Source organism: Dromiciops gliroides, chromosome 2 (assembly GCF_019393635.1).
Source record: "Dromiciops gliroides isolate mDroGli1 chromosome 2, mDroGli1.pri, whole genome shotgun sequence".
In the NCBI taxonomy this organism is placed as follows: domain Eukaryota; kingdom Metazoa; phylum Chordata; class Mammalia; order Microbiotheria; family Microbiotheriidae; genus Dromiciops; species Dromiciops gliroides.
In genome coordinates this window covers 80,235,934-80,254,473 of record NC_057862.1, presented here as the reverse complement: position 1 = coordinate 80,254,473, position 18,540 = coordinate 80,235,934, and the positions used below count along the sequence as shown (strand labels likewise).

At 39.4% G+C, this 18,540-nt stretch overlaps 1 protein-coding gene across 1 annotated transcript in view; it reads left to right on the top strand.

Moving 5' to 3' along the window:
* PDE6C (phosphodiesterase 6C) overlaps positions 1-18,540 on the top strand; it is an 85,925-nt gene that overhangs the window by 35,545 nt on the left and 31,840 nt on the right. The window contains exons 12-15 of the mRNA XM_043984273.1: positions 3,390-3,536; positions 3,865-3,972; positions 5,639-5,748; positions 8,970-9,057. Of these exons, the coding sequence (XP_043840208.1) occupies positions 3,390-3,536; positions 3,865-3,972; positions 5,639-5,748; positions 8,970-9,057 (453 nt within the window). The remainder of the gene's footprint in view (positions 1-3,389; positions 3,537-3,864; positions 3,973-5,638; positions 5,749-8,969; positions 9,058-18,540) is intronic.

Genomic DNA, 18,540 nt, shown 5'->3' with positions numbered 1-18,540 from the left:
AGGGAATGATCCTCAGGTGATTGCTAGCCACATAAGAACATTCTCTAACTCGGTCCTACCCCCGCCCTCTTTGTGTCCCAAGCTGTGTTCCTAAGGAACCATTCCAATGGAGCCTCTCCTTGTAGATGTTTACTCTGTCCCCTGGAGAGTTAAGAATGGAATTACCAAACCCTGCCCTGGCTAATCTGGTCAATTTTGCACATGCTGATAAAAGCCTTCAAGTTAGGATTCCTTACTGATTAACTCCAGACACATTTAGGAAACTAGGTTATCCTAGCTGATTTCTTTCACATTACTGAGCAATGAGGAGAACCAGCAAATGAGGTCTCTAAGGTTTTCCTTTCAGGAAGGAACACACTGCCACATTCAATGATTTCAGGCATTTCCTATTATAGTTACATAACAAGAACACTTTTTGTCTGTTGACACATAACTCCTAATCCACGTTATCAGACTGGGCTTGGAAAGCTAATCAACTCAACAAAACCTTGAAAGCTCTGAATTGTCATCTCAATTTCCTCCATGATTTTGTGACCTCAGAAAAGTAACATCTCAACCATATGGCTTTCCACAAAGAACATGAGATCAACTTGTCTAATGACACCTGAAAGCAGACACCCTTCCTTTCCCAATCCTTCTGGTACTTAACTGTTTCTGACCCATTGGATAAGAGCAGAGGTTTGTTAATGGCAAGTCTTTACAGGATATAGGGGCCAGACCACATTCTCCTGACCTGGAGTTCAAACTGTAGTAAATTTAGATCTGGAAGGAACCTTAGAATCCATTTTTTAAAAAGTAATAAACATTTTTATTTATAGTTTGGGGTTCCAATTTTTATCCCCCCTTCCCTCCCTCTGCTCACCCCTCCCTGAGTCAGTCAGTAATCAGATATAGGTTATACATGTACAATTATGCAAAACATTAGTCATTTTGTATACAAAAACTTGAATAAAATAAAAAAATGAAAGAAAGAGAAAAATAGTATGCTTCATTCAGTCTGTGTTCCATCAATATCATTTCTTTCTTCCATCAATATCATTTCTTTCTTTGGGGGTGGATAGTATGTTTCATTGATAGTCCTTTGGGATTGTCTTGGATCATTGTATCATCGAGAATAGTTGTTTTTCAGAGTTCTTCATCAAACAATATTGCTGTCTCTGTGCACAATGTTCTCTTGGTTCTGCTCTCTTCACTATACATCAATTCATATAAGTCTTTCCAGACCTTTCTGAAATCATCCTGCTTGTCATTTCTTATAGCGCAATAATATTCTATCACCATTATATACCCCAGCTTGTTTAGCCATTCCACAATTGATGGGCATTCCAAGATTCTATTCTAAGATTTCCAATCTTAGAGTCCATTTAATCCATTCTTCTCATTTTAATATAAGGAATTTGAAGCCTAGAGAAAAGGTTAAGTCACTTGCCCAGAGTCACACAGGTAGTCAGTGATAGAGGAAGGTTCAAAGTACTTTGCAATTTGCCTATGGCTTAGAGTCTTAGAGCCTGGTCCCTTAACACTGATGATATATTTAAGGCTGAGGGAATACTATGGGCTGGAATTCCAATCATATTCTGAGGGATTCTCTTCTTCTGTCTTTTTTTACTCTACTCTGCCAGTCCTGGTCCTTATCCCAAGTTCCACGACTCTATTCCCATCTTGGTTAGGATTTTTTTAAATCTAAAACTATGGTTTTTACTCATGTAGGACATTCCTGGTATGGAAACTCCCTTTTCTAATGCAGATCAGAAACTCATCAATAACTAAATAGCTTAGATTAGTTGCCAGGAGACACTGAGTAGTTAAGTGATTTTCCCCATGCTCACATAGCTAGAATGTGTCATTCAAGTAGGACTTGAATCTGGGTCTTCTTGACTCCCAGGCTAGTAATCCTCTATCTATTTAGGCCGTGCTGCCCCTCTGGTCAAAGACAGGGTTGTTTCTAATTATACATAAATAAAATAAATAAATAAATGTATTTTGGGGAAAAGCTAAGCCTTATAGTAACCTTGGCCTCAGTGTTGCTTTTCTTATTCTAGTGCCTCCTCACTCTGTTCTGGCTTTTTTTCACATGTAGTTCCTGTCTGAAAATCTCCAGCTAATTTCTCCACTTAACTAACAATTTTCTCATCCGGTTTTGCTTATATATGTCTCCCAAAGCACTTAGTGGGAAATGTACTGAACTTTGAAAGGTGTGTAAGCATTAGTCATCAGCAGCACATTATAAATGAAGAACTTGCACAAGAGAAGTCACTTAAAGGTTGTCATTGGGGAAATGTGTGACTGAAAAAAAATAGGCCAGTCACATAGCAAGAATGAGGGATACTCCATGACTACCCCACATCCTCCATTAGTATCCACATAGTGTCAAGAGAAGTAGAGAAAGGGCACTAGTCTAATGGGAAGACCTCCTGTGGAAGATTTATGAGGAGAGAAGAGCTATGTGTTTTCAAGTAGTCAGATACAGCTGTGAGAATTGGACTATAAGGAAAGCCGAGCACCATAGAATCAACACTTCTGAATTGTGGTGCTGGAGAAGACTTTGCACAGCCCTCCCTCACTTAAATCCAATTCACTGCAGGTCATGATGTCACCTCCTGATGTCCTAGAATGAAGGACAAACAACAACTCTCTATTTACTTTGTAAATGGGTTGTTTTTATTTTGTGAGTACAGTTATTTTCACGCAGTAGAATGTGAATTCCTAGAACTGGGATTTCTCACCTCTTTTGTATCATGGACCCCTGTGACAATCTGATGAAGCCTATGAACACCCTTTCAGAATTAGGTTTTTAAATGCATAAAGTAAACCTCACAGGATTACAAAAGAAACCAGTGATATTAAAATACTCTCTCTCTATATATATGTGTGAATATATATGTATATACATACATATACATATATTTTTTAATGTGTTTCAGGTTAAGAACTCCTGTCCTAGAAGGCTGGGACTATTTGTGTTCCTTGTATTACCTCTCTTATAATAGGTCAGTGCTCAGCCCATCCTAAGCACTTTATAAATAATTGAATTGGATTCAGAAGGGCTTACTCTCTAGTTAACAATGGAACAACAGGAAAAGATGAGGGAAAACTGGTACTCACTGGCTGCTAACAACTTCAGATATTTTATCCAAGCAACTTGTTTTACTGTTTTTCACAGAGGACTGGCCAGTGGGAGCCATCCTCTGAGCATGCAGTGTTTTGCCTGTGGAGCATGAGCCAGCCTGGTTCCAGGTATTTGTAATGGAGGGCCCACTCCCCACTTCATAGTTGCATGGGACTCCCATTGACCAGCCCTCCGTCACCCTATAAATGTTTGAGTTTTGTGAGTATGAAAAGGACTGAAAGGTCAATTTTATTTGGAATATATCATCCTTGTTTTTCAGAAAGAGGAGCTGCCAAACCCAAAGGATGTAGAACTTTATGAATTCCACTTCAGTGACTTCCCCATGACAGAGCATGGATTGATTAAATGTGGGATCCAGTTATTTTTTGAAATAAAAGCTGTGGAAAAGTTTAAAGTGCCTGTGGAGGTCAGATGATATTTACTTGATCGCTAGGAATAGCAGTTCTTATAGTTTTCGAACCAAATGTCTTTTGTGTTTAGAAACAGTGAATTTTCAGTTTGGGTTTTGACTGACAAGAATGTATTAACTTTACAAATATTTCTGTGGAAACCTACCTAAACAAGACCAAGTGACCTTTTTTAGATAAGATCGATTGTCAATTACACCATCCCAGACCTTCTTAGCCTTTGGGAGTTAGATTCCAAAGTCTGAAATATCTTTTACCCCCTTCTTAATCCTTCCATCCATCCTTCCTTTTCTCCTTTTCTTCTTTCTTTCTTTTTTTTTGCTACAGGTCCTTATCAGATGGATGTACACAGTGAGAAAAGGTTACCGATCTGTCACCTATCACAACTGGAGGCATGGATTCAATGTGGGACAGACAATGTTTACCCTGCTAATGGTGGGTTCAGGAACCCTACAGATAATTGTAAAGGACAATGGTGTTGATTATCATGGTGCTGATGATAATGATGATGGCATTATGAAATAATAATAATAACGCCACGTTTCTACAGCATTTCATGGCTTACCAATTTCTTTCTGACTGCCAAAACTTCAGCATGACCAGTAGAGCCAAATTGATCACAGCCTCCAAGCTGGGATTCTCTATTCCTGTTCCCCCATTTTACTGTAGAGGGAACTAAAGTCCAGAGAAGTTTAGTGAATTGCTTAATGTTACAAAGCTAATAAATATCAGAGGAGGAATTTTAACCCAGTTGTCCTTGTCTCTAAGTCTAACATGCTATCCACCATGCTGGGCCGCCTCCTCATAAGTTTCCTTCACGCAGCAACATGATGTAATGGATAAAGTGCTAGATTTGAGGTCAGGAAAACTGGGGTTCAAATCCTGTCTCAGACTTTGTGTGATAATATACACTGGATGAAATACAACTTCTCTAGACCTCAGTTTTCTCATATACAAAATAATTGAGTTGGACTTGATGACTTTTAAGTTTTTTCCTACTCTAAGTCTCTGATTCTATGAAATGTTATTTTTCAAACGTATGTAGATGCTGTTGTGATTAATATAATAAAATAATGGAAAATTATTTTTCAGTCATTAGTTTTTATCAATTATTTTATTTTTCTCAATGACATATATATACAAATTTTTAACATTAATTTTTTAAAAATTTGAGTTCCAAATTCCCTCCTTTTCTTCCTTCCCTCCCCCATCTTTGAGAAGGTGAGTGATTTTATATAGATTATACATGTGTAGTCATGCAAAACATATTTCCATATTAGTCACAATCATTATATTCTAATAGTACTAACCCTAGTAATGTGTGAGGATATGACAGTTTTGTTGACACTAAAAAACAGGCCTCATCCTCAAAAAGGTTGGAATCACTCATTTTCAGTCTTCAAACTACCTTGTATATCAGATAGAGCTGTACCTAGCATTTGTGGCCCCCTGGTGAAGCAACACAAAACACTTGTTCAAATCAACTTCTAAAGAGAAATTCAGGGTTGTTCTTTTGTTTGATTGTTTATTTGTTTTGAGGAGGTAGAAAAGAGAAACTCCAAATCACTGGAAAGGAACTCCGGGGATGTCGCCTGGGAAACTATTGTCATGGGTTGATAGGGAGGGAGAAAGCAGTACGCTCATTTGGACATTGCCATTTGGTAGCTTCCTCTTTTAACTTATTATTCTTGCTAAATAAAGTCAAGGGTCTGTTGTTTCTGTGCTACTGAACAAATGTAAACACTGTCAGCACCTTTAAAATTTTGGTATCTTGGGACAATGTCCCAGTTGCCCTGTCCTAGTTATGGCTCTGGAAGTAGATCATAATAACAATAAAAACTTATATAGTCCTTTAAGGTTTTCAAAGAACTTTCTTCACAACAACCTTGCAAGTGGAAGTATTTTAGTGGAAGCATTTTTATTCCCATTTTACAGATAGGGAAACTGAGTCTCAGAAGAATAAAGTGACTTGCTCAAGGTACATGCAGCTAGTAGGTATCAGAGCTGGCTTGGGGAATCTCAGCCTCCTGACTTTTTAGCTCAGTGTTCTTTCTGTTATACCAGGCGACTTCCATTAATCCAGTTCTGTTTCCTTAAACAGACAGGAAAACTGAAGAAGTATTATACTGATCTGGAAGCCTTTGCTATGATTGCGGCTGCTTTCTGCCATGATATTGATCACAGAGGCACCAACAATTTGTATCAGATGAAGTAAGTACAAACAGAGTCATGTTGACATATATTGATGTACTCTTGAAGAAACCAAGGAACACCCATGCTAAAAGAGACAAAAAAGAAATCTTTTACTGTTCAACTTTTGCAATGCTCTTATTGATTATTATTACTGTTATGGTTAGAATCTTAAAATAAATGAACACTAGAGATAGAGGGATCTCAGAGGTCATCTAGTGGAATCTGTTTTACAGATAAGAAAACTGAGCCCCACAGAGGTTAAGTGATTGGACAGGTTATACAGGTAGTAGTAGCATTGTAAGCAGGATTTCTGGGGTTTGAAGCCAAATGCTAAATTCAGCACCACACTGCCTCAAATTGTAATCCTATTATCAGGACATAGCTAGTTAGCAGCATCGGGACTAAGCAGGTCTCCTAACTCCCAGAGCAGTGATCTTTCCACTATACCACATTGTTTCAATCAATCAGTCAACATTTATTAAGCATTTACTATGTGTCAGGCACCATGCTAAGTGCTAGGGATACAAAAAGAGGCAAAAGACAGTCCCTGCTCTCAAGGAGCTCATGGTCTAATGGGGAAGACAACATGTAAACAAATATATTCAAAGCAAGCTCTATACAAGATAAATAGAAAATGACTGAGGGAAGGCACTAGAATTAAAAAGGGTTGCTTCAATAATGACTTGCATTTATAACACTTTCTAGTGACTTGTGCTTTAGATATACAAGGTAATCTGATCCTTGGGGGGCAGCTAGGTGGCATAGTAGACAGAGCACCTAAGTTCAATTCTCACCTCTGGACACTGGACAAGTCACTTAAGCCCAGACGCCTCAAGCATCTGGGGCTATCTCCAGTCATCCTGATGGCTCTGGAGGAGAGAGTGAGGACGGCGACTTCGCACAGCTCTCCCTCATTTAAATGCAATTCAATGCAAGTCATGATATCACCCTGATGTTACGGTCCTCTTCCAGAATAAAGGACAAACAACAACAATAATCTGATCCTGCCAGTGACCCCGTGAGATAGACAGGACAAAGATGATTATTCTTATTTTAAAGATAAGAAATTGAGACACACCCCCCCCCAAGAGGTTAAATGACTTGTCCATGGTCACACAGGTAGCCAGTGACAGGACTGGGACATCTATCTATGAAAACAATTTTTTTTTCTGCTACAATAGTTTCTGTGCCAGGATGAGGTTGACATCCTGCTGGAACCCAGGACCAAATCAGGGACCTTTACATTTTCAGTCAAATGCCCTCTCCCCCATGAAGCTGTGTAGTAGTATTAGTCAGTCAGTAAGCACTTATTGAATGACCACTGTGTTCTAGGCATTGTGCTAAGCATTGAGGCTACAAAGAAAGACAAAAAAACAGTTCCTGATCTCGAGGAGCTCACAGTCTAATGCCAGGGACAACATGCAAACAATTATGCACAAACATGTATAAACATATATACTGTACAAAGATAGAAAGAGGAGAGGTTGGAGATCATCTCAGAGGGAAGGCAGGAAGAATAAGGAGTTTGGGGAGAGTCTTCTTTTTTTACTTTTTTGGGGGCAATGAGGGTTAAGTGATTTGCCCAGGGTCACACAGCTAGTAAATGCCAAGTGTCTGAGGCTGGATTTGAACTCAGGTCCTCCTGAATCCAGGGTCGGTGCTTTATCCACTGCGCCACCTAGCTGCCCCTCAATGCTCCTTGTACTGTCTACCTGACAAGATTGTTATGAGGGATGTGCTTTGTAAAACTGTAGAACTATAAAAGTAATGATAGAGCGGAAAAGTGAGGCTCAGAGAAATGATGCTTCCAAAGTCACACAGATAAGTGACAGAGCTAAGAATCAAACCCAGTTTTTATGGCTCTAGGTCCATTGTTCTTTGTTTTTTGTTTTTTTGGGGTTTTTTTTTTTTTTTTGGTTTTTTAGTGAGGCAATTGGGGTTAAGTGACTTGCCCAGGGTCACACGGCTAGTAGGTGTCAAGTGTCTGAGGCCGGATTTGAACTCAGGTCCTCCTGACTCCAGGGCCGGTGCTCTATCCACTGCGCCACCTAGCTGCCCCTCCATTGTTCTTTGTACACATATGCCTTCACTTTTCTTCTAAATATTTTGACCCAGAATCACTAGATGAGCCTGTACAACACTGGTCCTGACAAAAGCTTTCTCCTAAAACAAGGAACGCTGGTTCTTCCTTCTTCCTTCTTTTTCTTCTTCTTTATAACCCCTAGTTCCATGATGAGGTCAAGGAATACTGTATTTCCAATATTCTCTGTACTTCCCATAGTGGTTAGCACAAGGATATGATCCCAGTAGGTGTTTCAAAATACGTTTGTTGACTCCAGGCCCAGGGCTTTTTCCTCTGTGCCATCTGGCTGCTTCTAGTAGATGACCTCCAGAAACTGCCAAAAAATCGTCATTTGTAGACACTCAATAATGAGTTTTTTCACATTTGGCTAGACTGATCTTTGGATCACAGACATGCAATATACTCTCAGAGTAAAAGGATCATAGTGTTAGAGCGAAAAGGGATCTTAAGATGCCAGGCATCTTAACTGGTGGTTGTTGTTGATTTAGCAAATATTTATCGTGCCACGACTACACGCAAAGCACTGTTTCAGGCATTGGTGGAACCACAAGAAACAAAAAGAATTAAGGTCACGGGATAAGGAGCTGGAAGGAACCTTAGAGGTAATTTAGTCCAACTCTCCCATTTTACAGATGAAAACACTGAAGCAAAGGAGCAAATGAACTGACTCGCTCAAGGTCACACATGCAGAATGTAACAGCACCAGAATATGAAGCCAGGTTTTCTGACTCTTGATATAGTCATCTTTTTACTAGATCGTGTTGCTTTGGAATAACCCCTTTATCTTCTTGCAAAAATGTGAATTTAAAATTAATATTAAGAAAGCTTTCTAACAAGTAGAGCCATCCAGAAGTGAAATGGTCTACCTTATGTGGGAGTCTTCAAACAGAGGCTGGAAGACCATAATTGGATATCTCACAAAGGAAATATTTTTGGGGGGTGGAGGGGGATGGAGTTTTAGACTAGATGGCAACTGAGGTCTTCTTCAAACTCCAAAATTATTCTGTGATTCTATGATGTTCTATCCATTTTTTCTACCATAACTAATAGTGTTTCAGACATTCTTAGGGAAATGTCTTAGGCATCAGATATTACTACAGAATGTAGATGTAATTTTCGCATGGCTGTAATTTGTGGCACATTGTTTTCTTCCTAGATCAGCATCCCCCTTAGCCAAGCTTCATGGATCTTCCATTTTAGAGAGACACCACCTGGAGTTCAGTAAGACTCTGCTGAATGATGAGGTATGGAAGTTTTCTGGCAGAAAAACTCTGAGAGTCAGAAGCAAATCTAATACCTTGCTCCTGGGATGGCTTTAGATTAATGAGTGTACCTATGGGCAAAACAAACCCACAAAGCAAATATTACAATGTGAACATATCAATTAATGAATTATTTGCCATTAGCTTCTAAACAACTGAAATGATAATGTCTGGTAATGTTGTAGGAGCGAAGCTGGAAGGGACCTTACAGAAAGAAATGACTAGCCCAGGGTCATAGAGGTGATATTCAAAACCAGGTCTTCTGACTTCAAATCTAGCATACTTTCCATTAGATCACACCACCTGGGAATCAGAGAGCTCTAGTGGGACTCAAACTCAGCAGTCACCACTTCCAGGGTTTCCAAAATTTTTTAAATATTTTTTTCTTTTAAATAGTATTTTATTTTTCCTAGTTACATGTAAAGACAATTTTTAACCATTTTTTCTTTTTTTCGGGGCAATGAGGGTTAAGTGACTTGCCCAGGGTCACACAGCTAGTAAGTATCAAGTGTCTGAGGCTGGATTTGAACTCAGGTCCTCCTGAATCCAGGGCTGGTGCTTTATCCACTGTGCCACCTATCTGTCCCCTAACCTTTATTTTTTAATAAAATTTTGAGTTCCAAATTTTCTCCCTCCTTTCCTCCCCTCTCTTCTCCCTAAGACAGTAAACAATTTGATATAGGTTATATATGTGAAATCATGTAAAACATATTTCTATATTAGTCATGTTCTCCAATTTAAAGAGAATAGTTCTGTGTCTCTGTGTCTCAGAGTCACTTCATCTATGAGCTTAAGGATAGATCACTTTGCCTTCCTTCATGTAATACAAGAGAGACAACAGGGCAACTAGGTGGCACAGTGGATAGGGCACCGGCCCTGGAGTCAGAAGGACTTGAGTTCAAATCCAGCCGCAGACACTTAACACTTACTAGCTGTGTGACCCTGGGCAAGTCACTTAACCCCAATTGCCTCACTAAAAAATAAATAAATAATTTAAAATATAATTTTAAAAAAAGAGAGAGACAAGCAGCTCTTCCCTTAGTTTCAAGGGTTTGGTGTGAGAGTAGAAAAATCATGGAGAAACAGTCAAGGAATGGTAATACAGGCATATCTCCTATGGGAAGTTTCTATAAGAAAAAGTTATACTTTTCTAAATTATTAGAATTACATTTAGGGGGTTAAAATAATGTGGCTGTAAGGAACCAGTGAATATATACTTTCAAAAACCTTTGATGAGTTCTTACATAAAAGGCATCACCTCAATTCCCAGTCCTTTGCCAATACAAAAAGAGCTACTATAAATATTTTTGTACATATAGGTACTTTTCCTTTTCCTTTGATCTCTTTAGGATACAGACATAATGGTGGCATTGCTGGGTCAAAGTGTATGCAGCTTTTATAGGCCCTTGGGCCTAGTTTTAAATTGTTCTCCAGAGTGGTTGGACCAGTTCACTACTCCACCAACAATTCATTAATGTGCCAATTTTCCCTCATCCCCTACAGCATTTTTCATTTCTGATAGGTGTGATGTGGTACTTCAGAGTTATTTTAATTTGCCTTTCTCTAATCTAATAATGCTCTAATGATTTAGAGCATATTTTCATATGACTATAGATAGCTTTGATTTCTTCTTCTGAAAATTACCTATTTATATCCTTTGACCATTTATCAATTGCAGAATAGCTCTTATTTATATAAATTTGACTCAGTTCTATATTCAGTATATATTTGAGAAATGATGATTTTCTCAGAGAAACTTGCTATAAAAATGTTTACATTACTTCATTATCTATGATACCTTTTAGTAAAATGTAATTTTCCCAATTACTTCTTTTAATTAGGTCTATTTTTACTTTTGCTTTGTCTGCAATCATGATTGCTACCCCTGCCTTTTTTACTTCAGCTGAAGCATATTAAATTCTGCTCCAGCCCTTTATTTTAACTCTGTGTATGTCTTTCTGTTTCAAGTGTGTCTCTTGTAAGCAACATATTGTTGTATCCTAGCTTCTAATCCATTCTGCTATCTGCTTCCATTTTATGGGCGAGTTCATCCCATTAACATTCGCAGTTATGATTATTAACTGTGTATGTAGCTCTATCCCATTTTCTTAATGTACTTCTTCCCAGCAGAATACAGCAAGCAACCACCAATGTGATTTCTCTTGTAAAAGAATTCTCTCCACTGAAGAAAATTACAGCTCAGTTATAACCTTAGCAGATATATTTTAAAGAATTGTCTGAGGCTCTGAGGGAGTAAGTCACTTACTGGTGACCACACAGCTTACATAAGGTGGATTATGAACCCAGATCTTTCTAAATCCAAGTCCAAAACATTCACTACACCATGCTGCCTCTCTGTGTGACTTTAAAAGGCCAGCAAAATTCAAGGCATCATCAGGAGATGCTGAGAACAAAACTGAAAACAGTATCTTGCTGTCTATCTTCCAATGCCTCAGTACACATTAACCTAGAATCCTGTGCACAGGTCTCAGGAAAGAACAGTGGATAAAGTACTAAGCCTGGAGTCAGGAAGACCTGAGTTCAAATCTTGCCTCATGTACTTAACCCTGGGCAAGTCACATAACCTCTGTGTGTCTGAGATTTCCCATATATAGAATGGGAATATTAATAGCACCTACTTCAAAGGGTTGTTGTGAGGATAAAATAAGACATTTTCAAAGTGCTTTGTAAACCTTAAAACACTATATAAACTCCAGTTATTATTTTTAATACTAGCGGAGGTCCAAATAATAGGAGGGATGCAAAAAAAGTGTATAGGAGACCAGATGAACAAGGATGAGGATTCTTTCATCTGGAAAGATTAAGACAAGGGGGAGATATAATCAAAGTCTAGGAAATCACTAAGGACCTGGTTAAAGTGAATATGGACTTTGTTTATCAGACCCTGAAACACTAGAATGAGGAAGTTTACCTACCTTAGTCTGAAACAGGGAAATATGGGACAAATTAAAGGAAGTACGATTTTACACAGCTCGCAATAAAACTTAGGGAAATCATTGCCTTAGAAAAAAGGTGCTAGTTGAAAATGTCATCATAGTTTCAAAAGAATGATAGGAGGATGGATTTTGCATTTAAAGCTGGAAGAGATCGTGGAGGCTATCCTATCTAACCCCGTCACTTTACAGCCGAGGACCTAGGCTTGCCTAGGGCCAGACAGCCAGTCTATATTAGAGGGAGGACTTGAATCCAGGATATCTGGACTTGGGGACAATTCTCTATCCACTACGGCATGGATGACAACTCTATAATGTTACTAATGGAGACAGATGCATATGTGGGGAAGGAGATGGGGGAGTGGTCAATGGACCATAAATTTGACCTAGTGTGGTCATTCTTACCACCTAATAACCATAGGGTTCTTGTTCTAGCTCTTTATCTGTAAAATGGTAATAGAAATACGTGTCCCACCTGCCTTGCCAGATTGTAGGAATAGTAAAGAAGGGAATACATCTGAAAGTTCTTTTCAAGGATAAAATACTGCATCCATGTATATTGTCCTTAGTCACATGAAGCCTAGTGTTTTGGAGAGGGGGGAGAATCAAATCCTTGATGAGTTAAATCCTTTGATTTCTGAGTCACAAAAATCACCAATATCATTTCTTCTTTAATGCACATGGATTTGGCTTTGTATTAAAATTACAGTCAGGGGGGCAGCTAGGTGGCGCAGTGGATAAAGCACCGACCCTGGATTCAGGAGGACCCGAATTCAAATCCAGCCTCAGACACTTGACACTTACTAGCTGTCTGACCCTGGGCAAGTCACTTAACCTTCATTGCCCCACCAAAAAAAATTACAGTCAGCTCAACAGTCAAGTGCTGAGTAGTTGATGTAGCAGGATAGAGTTGGCATAGCAAGCATCCTTCACACTCCTCTTCTGGGGTCTAAGAGTTCATAATGGGACTGAGGCAGCTTTAAAAGTCTTTCATTTGTTCAGATTATTTACTCAGTAGTCTGAACTGGTTCTGATGGGCATAAATGACTTAATTGTCTTCTCTAAAAAGGAATATTGCCCGTCAATAATCTATAACACCTTTGACAAAGCCTCTCTGAAGCACAGATCAACCAGCTAAGTGCCAATTTGGAGACCATTGTCAACAATGTTGCCAGGCACTGGGCTCATTCAAAGCTTGTTGACACCCAGTAAGTTTGAACGTTTACTGCTCTGACGTTTTTAGTCACTGAACAGCCCTGCTACATTTTTTAGTAAACAGCATATTCCTCAGTTTCTTTTTTTTAACATTAGAAAGACAATGCATCTGACTTAACAGTTGTCAGGCTTAGTTTTAAAAAAGAAAGGTAAAGTCTTAGGATGGATGCAGTCATGGGTGAAATGTACTTTACTTACATAGGTAATTTTTTGTTTGTTTTTATACTTCATGTTTGTAACTAAAAATCTCTTCAAGTCCCTCACGTTGTTTGGCAGCCATTAGATCACCAAAGTGTCAGGAACTTAGGTGTCCTGTGTCACATAATGGGCCACAGCCACACCAAAGTTTTCTCAAGTGCCTCACTGTAGCATGGCCAAGGTCACCTTGAGGTTTTGAAGGACAACAGGACAGGAGGTCCTACTAAGCTGGAAAGGGCCATTGACAGACTATATCTGCTGTTGAAAGACCATCCTAGCTTGATGTGGAGGGACTCCCCAGCTATAGACTGACCACCACAGACTGGCCACCAGGTGATGAATTTTTTGGCCATCGTGATTCATCAGCTAAGATGTGGAAGGTTCGTGATCTTCATTAGTGGAAGCAACATTCACTGTGATGATACCACAAATTTTGAGGTAATGGGCCATATTGTTATTGTTTAGTCATTTTTCTTAGTTATGCCCAATTCTTTGTGACCCCCTTTTTGGGGTTTTCTTGATAGATACTGGAGCAAGTTTGCCATTTCCTTCTCCAGCCCATTTTACAGATGAGGAAACTGAGACAAACAGGGTTAAGTGATTTGCCCGGGGTTACACAACTAGTAAGTGTCTGAGGCCAGATTTGAACTTAGGTCTTCCTGATTGCAGGCCTGGTGCACTGAACTTCCAATGGACCATAGAGATGGCCTAATATTTATCATTTCTTTTGGGGCAATTAGAGTATTTTCTTCTCCAATTTAAACAGCCCCCATTCTGCCAACTCTTCTTTATGTGATGTGGTTACTGACCCTTTACCAGCCATTTCTGAACTTTCTCTAGTTTGTGAATGTCCAGAGCTGAATGAAGACTATGCTCTAATCATTGTTTGACCATAAACCAAATATTGTTTCTAAAAGACTGACCTTTTGAAGGTCGGTAGAGCTGTAACCTTCCTTGAGCTGGATGTTTTATTAAAGAAGCCCAAGACTGTATTTGATTTTATAGCATCTGCATTATGTGACATTATATTGACCTTATGGTCAACCAAATCCTGGGGGCTTTTTTTATATAGTGCTATTATCAAAACAGATCTCTTCCTATTTTTATATCTGTCCAATTAGCTTTGGGGGGGGCAGGGCTATGGGGGTTAAGTGACTTGCCCAGGGTCACACAGTTAGTAAGTCTGAGGCTGGATTTGAACTCAGGTCCTCCTGAATCCAGGGCTGGTGCTTTATCCACTGCGCCACCTAGCTGCCCCCATGTCCAATTAGCTTTTGAAACCTAAACAGACCAATTAATCAATAAATATTCATTAAGCACCTACTGTCTGCCATTCACTGTGATTAAGTGACAGGGAGGCAAAAGATAATTTGTGTCCTCAAGGAGCTTACAGTCTAATGGGGGAGACAACATGCAAACAAATATATACAAACAAGTTATATACAGGATAACATGAAATTGAGGGAATGCACTAGAATTAAGAAGGGTTGGGAAAGGTTTCCTACAGAAGATGGGATTTTAGTTGGAATTTAAAGGATGCTAGGGAAGTCTTGAGGAGAAAGAATATTCCAGGGGTGGAATCCCTGCCAGAGAAAATGCCCAGAGCTAAGAGATGGAGGGTCTTATTCACGTGAAAACCAGGAGGCTGGTGTCACTGGATTGAAGAGTACATGGTAGACAGTAAAGTATTAGGAGACTGGAAAGGCAGGAGGGGGCTAGGTTATGAAGGCTACAAATGGAAAACTTTGTGTTTCCCCCTGGGAAATTTCAGCTTATTGGCTTTGACCTAGTATACGTTCCATTCTAAATTTTGAATAATTTGGAATCCCAGTTTGGTCACCAGTCATACTGACTGTCCCTCTTGGTGTTGTGTCACCCGTATATGAATTCATCCAAATTATTGATAAAAATGATGAAGTGGGACAGAAAAAAAATCATAATGTGGTAGATACATATATGTATACATGTATATGTGTATATAGACACATATTTGTATGTATATACATTCATGTGTGCATGTAAATGTGTATACATACAAACATCTTTTTGTGTATGTGTAAAATGCTACCTCATTTATAAATGGTTTTAAATGCCTTCCTTAGGCTAGGAGGACATTCCCTTCTTCTCTAAGAGGAACTGGCATTAAACCAAAAAAAAAAAAGACACCCAGACCTGTTTTCTACACATAGGCAGAGCAGGAGGGGCCTTGGTAGGAGAAGAAAGAGGTCAGAAAGAATGTCTTCTGATATATAATGCAATAGAAGTATCAATCAATCGATAGATGGATAATGTATGAACGTATGTGTGTATACACATACACATACTCACACACATATACACATATATGTGTATATAGAGAGACATATATATAAGATTATTATATATTTTATATATAATCTTGTTTTGTTTTGTTTTTTGGTGAATTGAATCACTTTTTTTGTTTGTTTGTTTGTGAAGCAATTGGGGTTAAGTGACTTGCCCAGGGTCACACAGCTAGTAAGTGTCAAGGGTCTGAGGCTGGATTTGAACTCAGGTACACCTGAATCCAGGGCCGGTGCTCTATCCACTGTGCCACCTAGCTGCCCCTTGAATCACTTTTTAAACATCTCAGGGAGCTAAGTCAGTAGATGAGGGGAGTGCTGTGGATATAACATGACTAGATTTTAACAAAGTTTTTATTAAAACTTTGAAGATAGAGAGAGATAGATTTACAGATAATAAAATCATATGGATTCAGAATGGTTGGACAGCCAGACTCAAGATAAAGTTGTTAATGGTTCTATGTCATCGCGGCAGGAGACGTCCAACAGAGTCCACCAGGGATCTGCACCTGGCCCAGAAGGCCAATGCTGTTTAACACTCTTGTCAGTATCCTAGATAAAAGCACAGATGGCAGGTTAATCAAATTTTCAGATGACCCAAAGTTGGGAGGGCAAGTTCACATCCTGGATAATAGCATCAGGATTGAAAATCCTGATCAGTATTGATTAGGTTCAATCTAATAAAATAAAATGAGGCAGCTAGGTGACCCAGTAGAGAGTACTGGGCCGGGAGTCAGGAAGACTCATCTCCATGAGTTCATATCTGGCTTCAGACACTTATCAGCTACATGACTCTGGGCAACTCACTTAACCCCATTTGCTTCAGTTTTCTCATCTGTAAAATGATCTGGAGAAGGAAATAGCAAACCACTCCAGTATCTTTGCCAAGAAAACTCCAAATGGGGTCACAAAGAGTCTGAAACAACTGAAAAATATCAAGACAAAATGCATTAGGGATAAATTGTGTGTGTAACACACACACACACACACACACACAAATCACATTCACAAGGGTAACACAAGAGAGATTCAGCTAGATAGAAGTTCTGAAAAAGATCCAGGGATTTTAGTGGACTACAAGCTCAAAATGAGTTAGCAGCAGGATGCAGAGACCAAGAAAACTCATGGGCTCTTGGAGTACATTAAGAGGGATGTAGTTTCTAGAATTAGGAAGTGATAGTCCCACTGTTCTCTGTCCTGGTCAGGCCTCATCTGGCATATTGTGTTTCTTTCTGGGCCCCACAGTTTAAAAAGAACATTACTAAGATAGAAAATGTCCAAAGCAGGGCAGCCAGAATAATGAAGGGTCTTGACCCCATGTCATATGAGAATTAGTTGAAGGAAGTGGGCATGTGTAGAATGAAGAAAAGGAGACTTAGAAGGGACATGTTAACTATATTGTTTGTTTGCTAGTTTAAGGGCTCTAATGCATAGAATAGATAAGGCTTATTTTATTTAGACCAGAGAGAGAAAAGCCAGGCTCAGTGGGTGCAAATTACAAAGAGGCCAGCTTAGCCTGGATGTGCTGGAAAATTGGGGTCAGCTGGTGACCCAGTGGCTAGAACAGATAGGAGCTCAAATCTAGCCTCAGAGACTTAGCAGCTGTGTGACCCTGGGCAAGTCACTTAACCCCTGTTTGCCTGTTTCCTCACCTATAAAATGGAGATAATAAGAGCACCTACCTCAACCTGCATTTGTTCCCATTTCCTCATCTATAAAATGTGGAAAACAATAGGACTTACATCCTAGGGTTGTTATGAGGATCAAATGAGATAATGATCCTAAAGAGCTTAGCACCTTGCCCGATGGGAGTTATTATTATTGCTATTGTTATCATAAACAAGTAAAGCTTTCTAAAAATGGAATGGGCTACTTTGAGAGGTGGTGGGTTCCCCTTCCCTGGAGGTCTTTAAGCAGAGGCTGGACAACCAACTGTTGTCCACCACTAAAATTCATGATCCTGTGAATTAAAGTCAGTCATATATTGGTTGGACACAAAGTCAAGATCTCTTTCAACTCTCAAATTCTGTGGTTCTGGGAACTTTTTTTTTTAAGTGAAGCAATTGGGGTTAAGTGACTTGCCCAGGGTCACACAGCTAGTAAGTGTTGAGTGTCTGAGATCAGATTTGAACTCAGGTCCTCCTGAATCCAGGGCCAGTGCTCTATCCACTGCGCCACCTAGCTGCCCCACTGGGAACGCTTTTTAAAAGAACCCAGAGACAAATTCCTTTATAAAGTGAGGGATCTACCTTTTATAACAAAGATGAATCACCCCCAATTGATAGGGTTTATAAGACTGGGTTTTGTTTTCTAAGTTTTATAACTATAATCGTATTTCTTGAGGTGAGGAGCACTTGTACTAGAAAACTAAATGCCAACAGTGATGGGTAATCGGGGTTTTCAGATGAAGTCCAGGGTTATAATTGAATACTTTGATCTTTGTGATTCTTCCATTAGCTGAGTAAATAAACAGCTAATTAGTGCATCTAGAGAGTCCTTAATTAAAAGCAGTGAACCTGGGCCTGCCCTTGGGCATTCCTGGACTATAATAGATGCCCTCTTTCTGTCACAGGCAGAATGGTGATGCATCATTCCCTCTTTGAAGTAATGCTTGACCCCTCCCTTTCCATCACTTCTCATGGGAGTGACCAAGCCGGGGCAAACCCACCTCCACAACCTCTCTGTTGCATCTACCTCGCCAAGGTTTCCACTTCTAGGTAGTCTTCCCCAAAGATGGGATGCTGAGCTCATACATACACACATGTATAGGTATATTT